At 44.3% G+C, this 16,047-nt stretch overlaps 2 protein-coding genes across 2 annotated transcripts; one reads left to right on the top strand and one right to left on the bottom strand.

Annotated features, from left to right (window-relative positions):
- Positions 1 to 119: 119 nt before the first annotated feature.
- TMX2 (thioredoxin related transmembrane protein 2) lies at positions 120 to 8,725 on the bottom strand. The gene is made up of 8 exons (XM_082844763.1): positions 8,492 to 8,725; positions 3,794 to 3,854; positions 3,220 to 3,333; positions 2,876 to 2,952; positions 2,539 to 2,645; positions 2,298 to 2,363; positions 2,089 to 2,218; positions 120 to 980 (listed from the first exon to the last, which is right to left on the bottom strand). The coding sequence occupies exons 1-8, from the start codon at positions 8,678 to 8,680 to the stop codon at positions 834 to 836; spliced, it is 891 nt and encodes a 296-aa protein (XP_082700889.1). The 5' UTR covers positions 8,681 to 8,725; the 3' UTR covers positions 120 to 833.
- Positions 8,726 to 9,086: 361 nt separating this feature from the next.
- Positions 9,087 to 15,636, top strand: MED19 (mediator complex subunit 19). The gene is made up of 5 exons (XM_082843824.1): positions 9,087 to 9,347; positions 13,100 to 13,356; positions 13,504 to 13,600; positions 13,916 to 14,010; positions 14,111 to 15,636. Exons 1-5 carry the CDS (start codon positions 9,131 to 9,133, stop codon positions 14,177 to 14,179), a joined length of 735 nt encoding a protein of 244 aa, XP_082699950.1. The 5' UTR covers positions 9,087 to 9,130; the 3' UTR covers positions 14,180 to 15,636.
- Positions 15,637 to 16,047: the final 411 nt, after the last annotated feature.

The raw sequence follows: 16,047 nt of genomic DNA, 5'->3' as shown, positions 1-16,047 counted from the left end.
GTGAAACTGATCAGGATGCCCTTTGAAATTAAGATGGACAACTCCTCTGCAGTTGCCCGGCTTTTCTAAAACGTGAATAACACACAAAGGCGCAATCAAAAGTAAATCCCAGCCTCTTTATTATGGAAAACCATCAACTGGGTGTGGGGAGGACGTAGGAGGGTGAGTGAGACCCTGCCCAGGGGCTTTCTCCTCCAGGGCCCACCACACAAAGGAAGTCTCAAACTTCTATTCCCCTTCCTCCCAATCTCCATAAAATAGGGAGATAATTCAATACTATCTTCAATGAGAAAACTCTGTGGTTAAAGGTTTCTCCTTGGGACCAGTGACAGGCTTATACTTTTTAAATATAGGCCACAGACCAAGCCAAAAGGGCTTAAAGAAGCAAGAGTCTTGAGGGAAAAATCTTAGCACTAACTCTGCATCTTGGCCTGTTATGTTAGGGTTTAATCTAATCTAAGCAGGCTGTGTATATCCACTATGAGGAATAATGAAACCAGCGTGTGATGGAGACGTGTGGGCAGCACACAGCAGTTGACACACTGGCCCAAGCTTGGAAGGAAAGCATTTCCCCCTCCACCATATAAGATCTTTCCCTCCTTCCAGTCAAATAGCAGACCACAGCAGTAGAGGCCTTCCTGGAGGATATCTGTCATTTCCCTGGATGCCTCTTAAAAATCAGAAGCAATATCCTGCCCCTCCTGGGCAGAGCCAAACAGGGAAAAAAAAAAAAAAAAAGGCCAAGGCCTCAGGCAACGCTTGTGGCTACAGAAAGGGCAGGGCCTCAGAGGCGCCTGGGATTGACAGGAGATGAAGTACTGGAGGCAGGGATCCTATTTGTCCTTCTTGCTCTCCTCATCTGGCACTGCAGTGGGCACTGGGGCCACAGGGTGCTCCTCGGGGATATTATCTCCAGCCTTTGACAGCTTCTTGGCCCGTTGATATAGCTCATTCAAGTTGAATTCTCGGATCACATTCTCCTGCGCAATAGAGGTGCACACATCAGGGTTCAGGTTGGAAGGGGGTGTCATGTCTGGGAAGTAAGTACAGTTGACCCTTAAACAAAGGTGTGCGGTTAGGGGCGCCAACCTTTCTTACAGTCAAAAATCCACCTATAACTTATAGTCAGCCTTCCGTATCCACAGTTCCTCTGAATCCGTGGTTCCACACGTGTGGCGGCTTCAACCAACCTCATGGATCGTATAGTGCTGTAGTTACTTTTTTTTTTTTTTAATAAATTTATTTATTTATTTTGGCTGCATTGGGTCTTTGTTGCTGCGCACGGGCTTTCTCTGGTTGTGGTGAACGGAGGCTACTCTTCGTTGCAGTGGCTTCTCTTGTTGCAGAGCATGGGCTCTAGGCGCGCAGGCTTCAGTAGTTGCAGCACGTGGGCTCAGTAGTTGTGGCTCGCGGGCTCTAGAGCGCAGGCTCAGTAGTTGTGGCACATGGGCTTAGTTGCTCTGCGGCATGTGGGATCTTCCCGGACCAGGGCTCGAACCCGTGTCCCCTGCATTGGCAGGCGGATTCTTAACCACTGAGCCACCAGGGAAGCCCTGTAGTTACTATTGAAAAATGTCCACATAAGCGGACCCACACAGTTCTAACCCATTTGTTCAAGGGTCAACTGTATTTAGACACAGTCTAGGAAAGGAGGAAGCAAAGGACAGGAATCTACTCTAACCCAGCTGTCCTTTTTTGGGTACCTGGAAAAGTCAACTGATATATACGTATTATGTGCCGGTCACTATGCCAAGAATTATGGTTACATTATTTAATGTAACCTGCAAAACAAAACCTGTGAGCCAAGTGCTACCATCTCCAATGTACTGCCAAGGAAAAAGACTATAGGTACGAGAGCCATTGAGACTAAATCTTAACAAATAATTGTTGCCCAGTACTACCATGTCTGGCATATGGTAGAAACAGTATAAATCTGCTAAGTGAATTCATGAATGAGGTCTAATAACTAGTCCACACTCTCAAAGCTTATGGGCAAGTAGCAGAACTAGGAATTAAACCCAGGTTAGGCTCTAAAACTTACCTACTGTTCCACACCCTCCTCCAAAACTTGCCCACTCTTTCATTTACCTCAGAGAAAGTCCAAGAGACAGCTCGTCCTTTTTTGTCAATCTGTGGCCGCCGCATGACCTCCTTTCCACCTTGGAATAGGATCAGGGTAGGGAGCTGCTTGGTGAGGGGTGACATGCTCACTTGGTACCTACAGGGCCCAGAAGGTGCTCTGTAAATGCATCTGTGTATATCACTCTGAAAGATCCCCTGCCCAGGCCCTTACATACCGTGTACTAACATCAGTGTAGCGTCCAACGTCCACCTTCCCAAAATTTAGCCCTGTACAGTTGTACCTGAGAAGTAGATTATTTAACATGGTGAAAGAAGAGAGAATGAATCAATGAAGTAGAAGTACAGATATTTTGGGATGGGGGTGGGAGTGCCTTTGGTTGCAATATGCAAAAATCAAGGCCAAAACAATGAGAGGGAAGGCATAATTTCTGTCATCCCTCCCTTTGTCCTACTCACTTGAGGGACAGATCAGCGTAGATAGGAGCAAATGACTGGCAGTCATTAGACCAATTGGCAAAGAACTCCACGATCCAAGTGACCCTCTTGTCCTGCTCCAGCTCTTCCTGTCACAGAGAACAAACAGTGAACCGGATTACACAGGCTCCTGGAAAGATTCCGACTTTAGCACCTAATTCCTCATGCTGGCTTCCCTATACCTCTCCTCTAGATCCCACAGTGAACGAGTGCCCTTGACTTCCATTCTGAAGCACCGCTGTTCCTCCTAGTGAGTAGAGAGCACAACTACAAAATCACCCACAAGGGACCCAAGACACAGGGGAGAAAGAGCACTCACATCAATGGTTTCATCACTGAAGTACTTGATGTACTCAGGGCCCATATACAATGGGGGTTTGCATGTCATCAGGAACACTAAACACAGAAAAAAGTCGTCACAGGAAACATATAAGGCCTTGGGCAGCGGATTTACTTTCAAAGCAACTCAAAGATTTCAAGCACCAAAGAATGCATTTTGTGGACATACACAGACACATTCCCTTCCTCTTAAAATCTCTGTAGATTCTTATCATCTGAGGCTCACACATAATTAATTAGGTATAAGATATGGCAGAAGGTTATGGAGAACCTGGTTTGGGGATGGAATTTGGTTCCCACAACCAAGTCTTGCGGTCTCCTTACCTATGCAGAGCGTGAGATAAAGCAGGCCCACGCGAATATCCAGGCGGAAGAAAAGAATCGCGTTGGCCACTTTACTAAACATGAAGATGTTGCCGATATGTTGCTCCACAGTGACTGAAACACAGAGATGTCACAGGTCAGGCTGGGCTGCACGCTCCTATGACCTATTATTTGCCCCTGTTCCTAGAGTATTTTGAAATGGGAGAGGGGGAAGAGGATAAAAGTCCAAGATCAGGCTTCCCTGGTGGCGCAGTGGTTGAGTCCACTGCCGATGCAGCGGACATGGGTTCGTGCCCCGGTCCGGGAAGATCCCACATGCCACGGAGCGGCTGGGCTCGTGAGCCATGGTCGCTGAGCCTGCGCATCCGGAGCCTGTGCTCCGCAATGGGAGAGGCCACAATGGTGAGAGGCCCGTGTACCGCAAAAAAAAAAAAAAAAGTCCAAGATCAAATTCAGCCTTGGCACGGAATGATGGACAAGTTCACCAAATAACGCCCCTCTCATAACATGGATGAAAGCACCTCAGAGGTCACTAGTCCTAATCTTGAGAGACAGAGAAGCAGGCTACACTTACTGGATCTGCGGTTCTTCATCATTACAATGGCACTGAGGAACATCAGGATCTCTACTTCTCTCTGGAACAGAAATCAGAGTGACAGGAATGCCATGAACAGAAATGATTTGGGTGAGCAAGGGAGCCAAATATGTAATAAAAACCAACAGAGATCCACACTGGGAATGGTAACCATAGCGAAGTAACTGGAGTCAGCTAAGGTGTAATGGGGAAAACACCAGTCAGAAGATCTAGATTCCGGTTCTATCCCTGCCACAAACTGGCTGGTGCCCTTCAGCAAAGCACTTAACCTCTGAGCTTTGGTTTCTTTGATTGAATATTTCAAAGTGGTGCTGTGAGGATTAAATAAGATGAGTATGAAAGAGTTAATATAAAGTACATGGTATAAAACTGTAGATATTACAATCAACTCAGTGTGACCCTGGTAAAATAAAACTTTTCCAGGTAAACTTTCTCAGTAATACTCCATTAATACAACATATGGTTCTTCCATTTATTTTTATTTAAGTTAAATCATTCCTCTCCACCTAATATTCATAGTGATAATCCATGCACCTTTAATATAATTTGAGAGCTGAAGGAGGCCTTTCAAAGCTCTCAAAGATCGTTTTCAGTACCCTTGGCTTACTGTTCTTTCTCTTTCTAGAATGTAAGCTCCATGTGAATGAGTGAGACAGACGATAAACATGACATAATTTCAAAGAGTAAAGACTGCAATGAAGAATAACAAGGACTTTGTGAGAGAAAGTATAGGGGGAGGGTCTGAGGCTTTCCATACCTTTCTGTTTATAATACAGGGATCCAAATCTTTACTTCAGACAGAACCAATTAACTGCGATTTACAGCTAGCAGTCAGGGACTTAGGTTTTTAGCCCCAATCTCCAACAAAAAGCAACTGACTGGATTTAGAAATGAACATGTAAAGTGGGGGGTAGGGAATGTGACAGACCTTACTAAATATTACATCCGAGTAGAAATTAGGAAGAGTTTTCAAGAATGAAGCTGGATTAGAATTGGCAGTTATAATTATGGAAAGATGAATTTAAAAAGGGAAGTATGGCCAATCAGGAGACCAGAGATAGGACTAAAAGGAACATACTCTAAAGAGAGAGAATGGGTCTGTGGTAAAGACTGGCCATGTATACTCCAAACCTTATTTCCTTTTTCTCCTGGGCATACTGCAGGTAGACTCCCTCCTTGGATCTAGGGAGAACTGTGTGACTAGTACTCCTAAATGGAATGTGAATGGAAGTGATGTGCCTCTTCTGTGTCCAGGTGGTTAAGAAAGGGTATGTAGGGCTTCCCTGGTGGCCCAGTGGTTGAGAGTCCACCTGCCGATGCAGGGGACACGGGTTCGTGCCCCGATCCGGGAAGATGCCACATGCCGCGGAGCGGCTGGGCCCGTGAGCCACGGCCGCTGAGCCTGCACTTCCGGAGCCTGTGCTCCGCGACGGGAGAGGCCACAACAGTGAGAGGCCCGTGTACCAAAAAATAAATAAATAAAATAAGAAAGGGTATGTATGCCCTTGCAGTCCAGCTTTCTTTCTTCACCTGCTAGCTTGATGATGCTGGGATGATCTTAAAGCCATCAGTTGAAGACAGCATGAGACAGGGTTCCAGAATAACTATATAAACCTGAGCCCCCTTGGTTGTTCACTTGTTTATTCATTGTTTTCAAGCTTTTTATTAAGGAAATTTTCAAACAATACACAAAAGCAGAGAGGATACTGAGGGTAGCAAAATATGCCACTTTGACATAAGGATTATTTTGAGTCTAAAGGCAATTCAGAAGAAGTAGAATAAAGAAAAGCTCCCTGCCCTCTACCTATCTGTCGAAAGGTAGGACGTAAATTCTCAAAGGTGTCCCTCCAACCTCTACCAAGGACAAAACTAATCAGGGGAGATAACTTTAGACCCTATCAACCTGGAAACAGCACCAGAGGAATCTACATAACAAACTAGCCTTTACCTACCATTAGTTTACCTTTCCACAGTTTTCTGCTCTTGCAAGCCTAAAACTCTTTCCTTCATCCTGTCATTTCTCCACAAACTTATTGTTCTTTGTTGAAGATGCCATATAAGCTGGAAGCCACCTCTTTGAGTTACTGATTTTTCCCTGGGTATCTCCCCTGTATACAAGTTATACATGTTAATAAACTTCTGTTTGTATTTGTCTTTAATCTGTCTTTTATTAGGGGGTCTCAGGCAAGACCTCAGAAGGGTAAAGGGAAAACTCTTTTCTGACCCCTACAATACCTTAATAAACCCCTATTACTCAGCTTCAATAGTAATATCTTGCCAATATGGTTCTATTTCATCTATGCTACCCATTTCTTTTGCTGGAGGAACTTAAAGCAAATTCCAACTACATCATTTCACCTGTAAATACTTCAGTATGTATTGCTTACAGATAAGAACTTTTAAAAAAAATTTTATTCATTTATTTATTTATTTTTGGCTGCATTGGGTCTTCATTGCTGCGCACGCGCTTTCTTTGTTGCAGCAAGTGGGGGGCCACTCTTTGTTGCGGTGGCTTCCCTTGTTGTGGAGCACAGGCTCTAGGCACGCGGGCTTCAGTAGTTGTGGCATGCGGGCTTCAGCAGTTGTGGCGTGTGGGCTCAGTAGTTGTGGTGCACGGGCTTAGCTGCTCCGCGGCATGTGGGATCTTCCCGGACCAGGGCTTGAACCCGTGTCCCCTGCACTGGCTCATGGATTCTTAACCACTGAGCCACCAGGTAAGTCCCAAGGACTTCTTTTTTAAAACAAACCAAAATACCATTATCATACCTAACAAAATTAACAATAATTACTTATTGTTATCTAATACCTGGCCCTTATTCAAATTCAAAGAACAAAGTATTAGATTTTGTACAACTTTGTACAGTTGTTTGTTCAAATCAGGAACAAGCAAGCAAGAACCACAAATTGCATTTGGCCAATGTGTTTCTTTGGTCTTCTTTAATCTCTAAAGGATACCTGTTCTTCCTTTCTATCCCAGGCTATTTATCTGTTGAAGACCTTGAGTCATTTGCACTGTCAACTGTCTGACTTTCTTGGATTTGGCTGCTGGCAATACTCTTGGTATGCGTTCTGACGATGATGATCCTCTATTTCCCATATTTCTTGTAAAATGGTAACGAAATCTAGAGATGTGAATACAATGAAATCCAAATCTTTTGCCAAAAATACATCATAGGAGGTACTAGGTACTCCCTACTGAATCACTTCAGAGGACATAGCAACCTTTCATCTGATGGCTTTACATGATCATTGTCTACATGTATTATTGCATTCGAGAATGCTACATGACTTTTAAATGCTATCACTCCTTCTGCATTAGCTCAAATTTTTCTATATCAATTATTTGGTTACTCTGACAGTATGTAGAGGAAAAGCAAAATACTTGATTCTTTCTTTTTATTTAACAAAATAGAAATAAACTTTTATTCTGTTAAGCCACTGAAATTTTGAAGTTTACCTGTTATTGCTAACATTATTTACCTTATATTCTAATTTCCAAATCACCAAGGTAAATCAGCAAAACACAGATTTTCCAGGAAAACAAACACTGGCCATAAACCCTACATAGTTTAAAAACAAAAAACATAACAGAGTAATATGAAAATATAAAACCTTACAGTATTTTGCACATAATTAAGACAAGAGAATACAGAGAAATTTATTGTATAAAAGGTCCCTCCTTTTATTAAAATCTTTATTACTAACCACTTATATGTTTGAGTCTCATTTTGGTTAAAGTGGTATAGATAAAAATAGAATCTTTTGAAGTAGCATGGCTACATTTGAGCTAATTAATAACACTGGGAAAGGACAGAGGAAGTATGAAAAAGTAAACAAGGGATGGAGAATAAAAGTAAGGAAGTGGGCTCTGTTAAAGGTCAAGACTCATTTTGGGGCTGAAAAAAGGACAAAAACTCAGGTGATCCTCCTTTCCCAGAACACAGATGCGGCTACACAGCAGAGGTCAGAGAGCTTCAACTTATTTTTCTGAGTGGTCTCTCCACTCCAGCTCAGGGAATACTGCAAGAGGCTTGAGATAGATTTCTCTGCAATGTATTTTTTACAATTCCATTTCAATAGCCCTAACAATTTTATTCATTTTTACATCCCCAGGATGCAGCACAGTGCGTAGCATTAACAGTCCTCACTCAGTAATTGTTAACTGAATTAAGCAATGGCTGACAGAGCGTGCTGATACCATGGCCGAAGAGTGGTTTCAAGCCCTAGTCACTCACTAGTTGTGTGACCTTGGACAAGTCGCCTAACCACGCCTAGATCAATTTCTTCATCAATAAAACAAGTATACTACTTGCCTTGTTTAACTCACTGGTTCCTCAAAAGGCTTTACATAATGAGTAGCTCTGGAAAACAGTGTACTTGCCTAGTTTGGGTAGGTCTGTTGTCGACTATGAACTGTGAGACAGAAAGGAGCTTGGACTCAAAAGGGAGAAGGCTTAGGCTGTTGTGCAGGCTAACCGGATGTTTTCCCATCCTAAACAAGAGGTTTAGGCTCGATGACGATCCACGCCCTACACTCCTAATAGTCTGTTAAGTCCGCCAGAGGCTCGGAACCTCAGATGTTCTCAAAAAGGTAAACCTCGGGGCTCCCGGATGCAATCACAGGGGCAGGGGCAGGGACAGTCAAGGTCGCGGGGTCCTAAGGCGGGGGTCGCTCACCCAGTCAAAGTCACACGGGTTACCGTCTTCGCGTTGCGTAGGGAGACTGTGGCAGACAGGAGGCAGCTTCCTCACGAGTACAAAGGCAGCAGAGAGCAGGGCTGACAGAAGGTAGTAAGGTCGGGCCAGCCATCGTGAAAGTCGCGGCACTGAATACACTAGAGCAATTAAAGGTGCTAGGACCGCCATCTTTCCGGCCCTTGGGGCGCCGACCACTCTTCGGCGTCCGTAGGTCTGGTCCCGCCTCTCCCACCATTGAGGCTTCCATTGGGTCCAGTGTCGGATGCACCACCTCTGGACCCGGAATTAGATATCTGATTGGCCTCTACGGCAGGTAAAAACTGAGAAAGGGATTTGATACTTTATTGGCTCACCTAGCTGTCGCTTTTTCTATGTGTCATATTATTGAATATACGACTGTGGCGAACGGAGGTAGGAGGAGAATTTAATAAAGGTAGGTAATACTTCCGGAAAGTTCTCAGAAGGCGCCGGAAGTAGTTACCGGAAGAGGGTAGGCAGGGCCCGAGGCAATCCAATGGTAAGAGGCTCCTGGAGGAAGGGGGCGGTACCCCGGGAAAAGATTGACCAATGAAAGTCATTAACGCCAGACACCGGGACAGCGCCGGGGCAGAGGGGACGATGGAGAATTTCACGGCGCTGTTCGGGGCTCAGGCTGACCCACCGCCGCCCCCAACCGCACTCGGCTTCGGAGCTGGAAAACCTCCACCCCCACCGCCTCCTCCTCCGGGTGGAGGGCCCGGCCCCGCCCCGCCCCCAACCGCGGCCTCGGCCCCTTCCGGCGCTGACAAGTCAGCGGCAGGTTGTGGCCCCTTCTACCTAATGCGGGAACTGCCAGGTGAGTTCGAGGCCTGGCCAAAGCCAGCCAGTCAGATCATAACGAGGAGGGAATGGGCGTGCCTCTCAGCCGGCTGGCAGAGGTGAGGGATAAAGTAGGCAACGCGTGTGGGGATTCCAGAGCTGTATATCGGAGCGGACTCTGAGGATTCACAAGCAAAGGGATGACATGAATTCTTGGGATGGATTGAGAATGAGAAGAGTGGATATCCGTGACCACCTTTCACGCTCTATCGTGCCCCTGTCCCTGACAGTGGTTTATGGCTCCCTAAAAATTATCCAGAGTTTGAGTTTGCAACTTGAGAGTTCAGATTTAATATCCTTGCGAACTTAGTTTCAAATCTGCCTCAAACTTCCTGTTGGTTTGGGGCGTGTTGCCTTCCTTCCTAATCTGGGCCTCGGCGTTTCCCTCATCTGTTGGAAGTGATTAGAATTTTTTTTAATAAATTCATTTATTTATTTATTTTATTTATTTTTGGCTGCGTTGGGTCTTCGTTGCTGCGCGCGGGCTTTCTCTAGTTGCGGCGAGCGAGGGCTACTCTTCGTTGCGGTGCGCGGGCTTCTCATTGCGGTGGTTTCTCTTGTTGCGGAGCACGGGCTCTAGGTGCGTGGGCTTCAGTAGTTGTGGCTCGCGGGCTCAGTAGTTGTGGCTCGCGGGCTTTAGAGCTCAGGCTCAGTAGTTGTGGCGCACGGGCTTAGTTGCTCCGCAGGATGTGGGATCTTCCCGGACCAGGGCTCGAACCCATGTCCCCTGCATTGGCAGGCGGATTCTTAATCACTGGACCACCAGGGAGATCCTCAAGAGTCATTCTGGATGTGTTACGTCTCCAGGATGCCTTTTAGTTCATCCCAAGTCCTACTGCTACATCAAGAGCTGAGGGAAATAATAATGAATATTGTTACACACTTTGAGGTTCACAGTGCAGTTATTTATATTATAGTATTTAATACTTAAATAGTCCCTTGAGATCGGCATTGTGATCTGCATTTTATAGTTGAAAAAACTGAAGCAAGGACTTCCCTGCTGGTCCAGTGGTTAAGAATCCGCCTTCCAATGCAGGGGATGCAGGTTCAATCCCTGGTCGGGGAACTAAGATCCCACATGCTGCAGGGCAACTAAGCCCACGCGCCGCAATTACTGAGGCCCCGCGCACCTCAACGAAGATCCCGCCTGCCGCAACTAAGAGCCGACGCAGCCAAATAAATAAATAAATATTTTTTAAATCTTAAAAAAAAAAATAGCGAGGTTGACTTGACTTTAGTTAATTACTGGTTGATGTCTACCAGCAGTTTCTTTAACCTTAACCTGTTCTGATTGTACCTACTTACATCAATCACTTGATAGATATTGACTATCCGTTCTGGGCAAACACTGGGTGTGTAAAAAGGGAGCATGTGATGAGAAGGGAAGAGAGATCAGTAAGCCTGGTCCTTGCTTTTAAGCAGCTAATTTTACTTAAGAATGAAAAGTATGTTGTTTAAAGATAATGACTGTTATTTCTTGTCAAGATCAATGTCATTATTTTCTGGTCATGCCTCACATACAACTACTAAGAACTGCGTAATGGTTTTCAAAATGTGTTTCTTGTTGTTCAACATGACAGCAAGAATAAGTTGTCACTTTAGCTGGACTCTGAAGAATTCATACTGGTGAGGAAAATTAGGAAGAATTTTCCTATAATTAGGTCAATTTTTCTAAAAGAAATTTTCTAAAAGGAAACAATACGAGGGGTATTTTTTTTCAAGAGATGATGGATACCCGTTTGGATGGATCAGAAATTTTACATAGGGGAGTACCAGTTGGTCAGGCCCCAAAGCTAAGTTACAGTAAGATGTGTTTAACCGTGAGTGACAGTCAAAAGAATTTGAGCTTTTTCCTGAGGGAATAGGAAACCATTGAGATATTTGAACTGAGTACTGCTTCTAAAGATATCTGGAGAATGTGGGTGCCATGTACTAGAATAAAGGAACCATGAGTGAGGTGGGGAAGATTTGGAGTTAAAAAAAAATTAAATCTGCAGTGAATTAACTAAGACAATGTTGGAAATGGAAGGTTAGTTGTCAGGAGAGGAAACTGAAGAAGAGAGATTTATAAGTCATCTTTATAGAACTGATGGGCAAAACAGAAAGTTGGATGGACTCTTAAAGAATTTACAAAAAAGCACAGAGTGCCTTTTCACCTGAGCCTTGAGAATAATCACCTGGAAGGAGAGCTGACAGAGAGGAAAAAAATCAGGATACTCTTAATGGCAGGAAGCAGTGCTGAGTTATGAGAAGTACGGGGGCACTGAGTCTCCTTCCATTACCGTGGACCACTCTTCTGAGATATTTGGCTTGGGAAGACAAAGGAAAAGAATAACGTAAGGCCTGAAAGTGGGGAGGAAAAATACATTGTTCATTTAATGTGTGCTGGGCACCAGTGGTACGTGAATGAACAAGGCATTTTCTCTGCCCTCAGTGGGCTCATAGCTCAGAACCTGAGTTTTATCAAGTGAATGATTATAAACAAGTCACTTTTGTTATTTGTACCCTGAGTGTTCATCATAACTATACATGAAATTGTAGGCTAGATATTTCTGCCCTCGCCACTGGACCCTAGTTAAATTACTCATAAGTTTGTATTCTTTCAAAAAAGCCAGCTGTGAAATATTTATACTAATAAAGCCTTCCATTTATATAATACTTTATACTTTTCAATATTTCATTTGAACCTTAAGAAAAATTGTGTAATTAAGGTAGCTTTTACTCCATTCCATAGATAAGCGGAAACTGAGACATAGAGGACGGCTAGGATTAGAAATCTAGTTGCCCAGCTTCTAATCAAACCTTTCTTTCTTCTAGGCAAAGCTATCATATTTGGTATTATTAGGAGACTAAAGATGGTGGTAACAAAAGTTATGTAGCAGTAGCTAGAAAAATCTCCTGTTTTTCTCTGTAAAGGTGATTAGTGTTTCTTGCTAGTTTAAAAAAAAAAAAAAAAGGAAGCAAGACACTCAAGCCACTGGGTCATATTTGACCCTAAGTTTGGTTGTAGCTGAGCTGTGAGGTTGTATTATTCTGGTCATGGCCAAAAGTATAATTTCTCATTAGTACATTTATGAAACACAGAACAGTGCACAGTGCTTAACACAGAGTATAAGCATCATGTAAGTTATTACTCTGGTTAGTCCGAGTGTATCCTTCATTGGGTTAAAGCAGTTTCCACTGCTGCCCTATTTGGATTTTTGCCTATTTTTTCTCCTTCTCATTCCAACCTACCATTCTATAGTATTATATTTTTAGTGTTTATTGTATGTTATTTACTTTTGCTATTTCTTACTTTTTAAATAAAATTATTTATTTATTTATTTTTGGCTGTGTTGGGTCTTCGTTACTGCGTGTGGGCTTTTCTCTAGTTGTGGTGCGCGGGCTTCTCATTGCAGTGGCTTGTCGCAGAGCATGGGCTCTAGGCGCGTGGTCTTCAGTAGTTGTGGCGCATGGGTTTAGTTGCTCCGCAGCATGTGGGATCTTCCTGGACCAGGGATCGAACCCGTGTCTCCTGCTCATTAGCAGGCGGATTCGTAATTACTGTGCCACCAGGGAAGCCCTACTTTTGCTATTTCTTACTTTAAAAATAACTTTTTAAATTATTTTTTTTTGGTAATTCTCACTTAAAAGATTAATTTACTTTCCCTTCTGGGTCAATGACTTAAAAAAAAATTCTCTCCTCTTGGTACTAATTTTTCTTATTATTATTCTCCCTGTATCTTCTAGGCAGCACTGAGCTGACAGGCAGCACTAATCTGATCACACACTACAACCTGGAACATGCCTATAATAAATTCTGTGGGAAGAAAGTGAAGGAGAAGCTAAGTAACTTCCTGCCTGACCTGCCAGGGATGATTGATCTGCCTGGTTCCCATGACAACAGCAGCCTCCGCTCCCTCATTGAGAAGCCCCCTATTCTTGGTGGCTCTTTCAATCCTATCACAGGGACCATGCTGGCTGGCTTCCGCCTCCACACAGGCCCGGTGAGTCCCCTCATGGGGAGGCCTGAGAGGCACGGAGGTGGTTTTTCTGTCTACCTCTGTTCCTTCATAACTTACTGAGCAGAACAGATGATGGGAGCAGGGGATTCCCTCCCTCTACTCACCTGGACCTTCCTTTGGTTCCTTCAGTTGCCAGAGCAGTGTCGTCTGATGCATATTCAGCCTCCCAAGAAGAAGAATAAGCAGAAGCACAAACAGAGCCGTACCCAGGATCCGGTCCCCCCAGGTAAGAAGTGGTTCTCTTCAAAGCCAGAAAACCGGACATTCTGAATCTGTTTTGACCTTCCTCAGTTAAAAACCCAGTCAAATTCCTTATGAGCCCTGGACTCCCAGATTCTCCTTAAAGAAGAAATTGACATAATGTGGGTCTCCTGGGCAAGTAGGACCTTGGGGCAGGAGCTTAAGCACTGCCTCCAAATCCTTGCTGGTCATTTGAAGAAAAGCGGTTGCCCTTGACTAGGGGTTTTCCTCTAGTCTTCAGACTTACGGCGGTGGAGAATTTTGAACTCGACAGGTGATAGGCTCCTCATCTCTCCTACAGAAACACCATCTGATTCAGATCACAAGAAGAAGAAAAAGAAAAAAGAAGAGGATCCTGAACGGAAACGGAAGAAGAAAGAGAAGAAGAAAAAGAAGGTATGGGAGCGGCTTGTGTCTGCAGCCCGGTGAGTTTTCCCGTCTCACTCATCCTAGGTGGAGTCTGGCTCTCTTACTCTTGCTCACTTTTCTTCCCCAGAACCGGCACAGCCCCGACCACCCAGGCGTGGGCAGCTCTCAGGCCAGCAGCAGCAGCAGCCTCCGCTAGCAGGACCAGGGGACTCTGCCAGGAGGACCTTCCTGCTGTACTGAACCCGCTGACAAAGCTGCCTTGCAGGCTCTTGGCCACCGCCTTGGGAGCATCCCCTGCCGCTGGGACAGAAGCCAGCTCCTGCTGTGCTCAGTTAAGATGAACACACTGTAAGAGAGAAGGGCTCTGCTTTTGTAAGCCTCAGCCCAGTTTGCTTTCTCATGGACATCTCTTCCTCTCCCAGGAAGCTTTCTTTTCATCTCTTTTGTGCCATTTGTCTTGATTTAGGACTTTATCTGATTTTTTAGGATTTTTATTTTCTTAAAATTGCATTTATCAAACTGGCTGAAGTGTGGCTGCCTGTTAAGAGGTAAGTGCCTTTCTATGAGAGTCAGGGTTTAAGCCAAGGCATGCTAAGATCTGAGGGGATTTGGGTCTTGTATTACATTCTCATCAGCAGGCAGGGAAACAACCAAAATGAGATTGGGGAACATGGTCCAAAGGCGAGGCAGAGCTTGCTAATACCTTTCCACAGCAGACACATAACACTCTGCCTGTAGTGTTGAGAACCAGTAACCTGGATGATCTTCAGGCTCTGTCTCAAGGAGTGGATTCACTTAGGTCTCAGCTGTGTTCTGCGTCAGTTTTGTGTTGAAACAGAGTAGCCAATGGAAAAAGCACCCACAGTCACCAACATATTTCAGCAAGGTTGCTTCTTGGTCAAGCCTATCATTTTTTGAAATAAACCTCTGGCAAGCAAAGGTAAATGCTTCTCTTTATAAGAACTTTTGACCTGCCTCATTCCTTACGACAATGAAATTACTTGGCCGATGTGAAAACATGTCTAAGACAGGAAAAAAAAAAAAAAAGGTAGCCTAAACTAGCAAAATGTAAAATAAATCCCTTGTCTTTGCAGCAGGCCAGATAACCAGAAACATCCATGAGAAAACAAGCTAATGCAATCTGACTTTAAGCTCAGTTTGACACAGAACAGTTAAAATCTGCTGCAGTGAGCCAAGACTGTTAACCTAGATCAGCAGGTGGAAAACCACTCATTCAGCTCGTTTTAACTAGGATTTCAGAGCAAGAGTTTAAATACTTAAGTTATGGACAGTGAAAATAAAGGGTTCTGGCCAGTTTTCTGAGATTTAGTATCTGATGGTGCCTTTTTAAAGTGAGGGCACAGCCTTTTGCTTTCGACCAACGGAAGAGACAATATGAGATGTCAGACTGCCACCCATATATCCCTCTAGCCTATCTGCCTTTAACAGGCTTTCATACTGTGATCATCCACTGGCTCACCTCTGACTACATCCAAAATGAGCTTTATTTTCCAGAGACAAAATTCTGTATTAAGGAACAACTGTGGCAAAAGTCAAGAGCTCTCTAAGCTTTGAAATGACAAGTTTTGGTGGTTCCAAAAGACCTTTTTCTGAAACATCTAAATCACTGAAATAAAAACAGGACCTCTTGTTTTAAGTGGTTATTTTCACTACAGTCCTGCTTAAAGTTGGACCAGGACCAGAGACGCTTATGCGGTTTTCCATGTAACTAACTTCCCATCAGAGATCATTCACCCTGCCTTAACCACACAAAATAACACAAGTCAGGGGGAGCTGGTTAGATCAGGATTTCTTTTTATTCCTTGTTGGTTTAAAATGGCTAGTCAGAATAAAAAATAAAAGGGCTTCTGTTTAGAGGCTGGGGTCTCCCCTACTTAAAGGTTAGAACCCAGGTATCCCCTCTACCCAGCACCATACTGAGGTGGGCTGAGGGGTGACCCCCCAAGGGACAACTGGAGGGGCCTAGGCCTGCCACTCCTTCTCTCTATCCCGTTTTTGGCATGTGATGAGAAATATTGCTTTTTGGATTCTTCTCTCCCGGCC

This window comes from Leucopleurus acutus (assembly GCF_964270905.1).
Source record: "Leucopleurus acutus genome assembly, chromosome: 8".
NCBI lineage: Eukaryota > Metazoa > Chordata > Mammalia > Artiodactyla > Delphinidae > Leucopleurus > Leucopleurus acutus.
This window is presented reverse-complemented; position numbering and strand designations above follow the sequence as displayed.

What these genes read in the sequence shown, in the direction of transcription:
- TMX2 (XM_082844763.1), bottom strand. Translation starts at nt 8,680, where the DNA reads ATGGCGGTCCTAGCACCTTTAATTGCTCTAGTGTATTCAGTGCCGCGA. An exon ending in GATGAAGAACCGCAGATCCA is followed by an intron (nt 3,334 to 3,793) that starts GTAAGTGTAGCC and finishes TCTGTGTTTCAG; the next exon opens with TCACTGTGGAGCAACATATC. An exon ending in TCAGTGATGAAACCATTGAT is followed by an intron (nt 2,646 to 2,875) that starts GTGAGTGCTCTT and finishes TCTCTGTGACAG; the next exon opens with GAAGAGCTGGAGCAGGACAA.
- MED19 (XM_082843824.1), top strand. Translation starts at nt 9,131, where the DNA reads ATGGAGAATTTCACGGCGCTGTTCGGGGCTCAGGCTGACCCACCGCCG. An exon ending in CCAGGATCCGGTCCCCCCAG is followed by an intron (nt 13,601 to 13,915) that starts GTAAGAAGTGGT and finishes TCTCTCCTACAG; the next exon opens with AAACACCATCTGATTCAGAT. An exon ending in AAGAGAAGAAGAAAAAGAAG is followed by an intron (nt 14,011 to 14,110) that starts GTATGGGAGCGG and finishes TTTCTTCCCCAG; the next exon opens with AACCGGCACAGCCCCGACCA.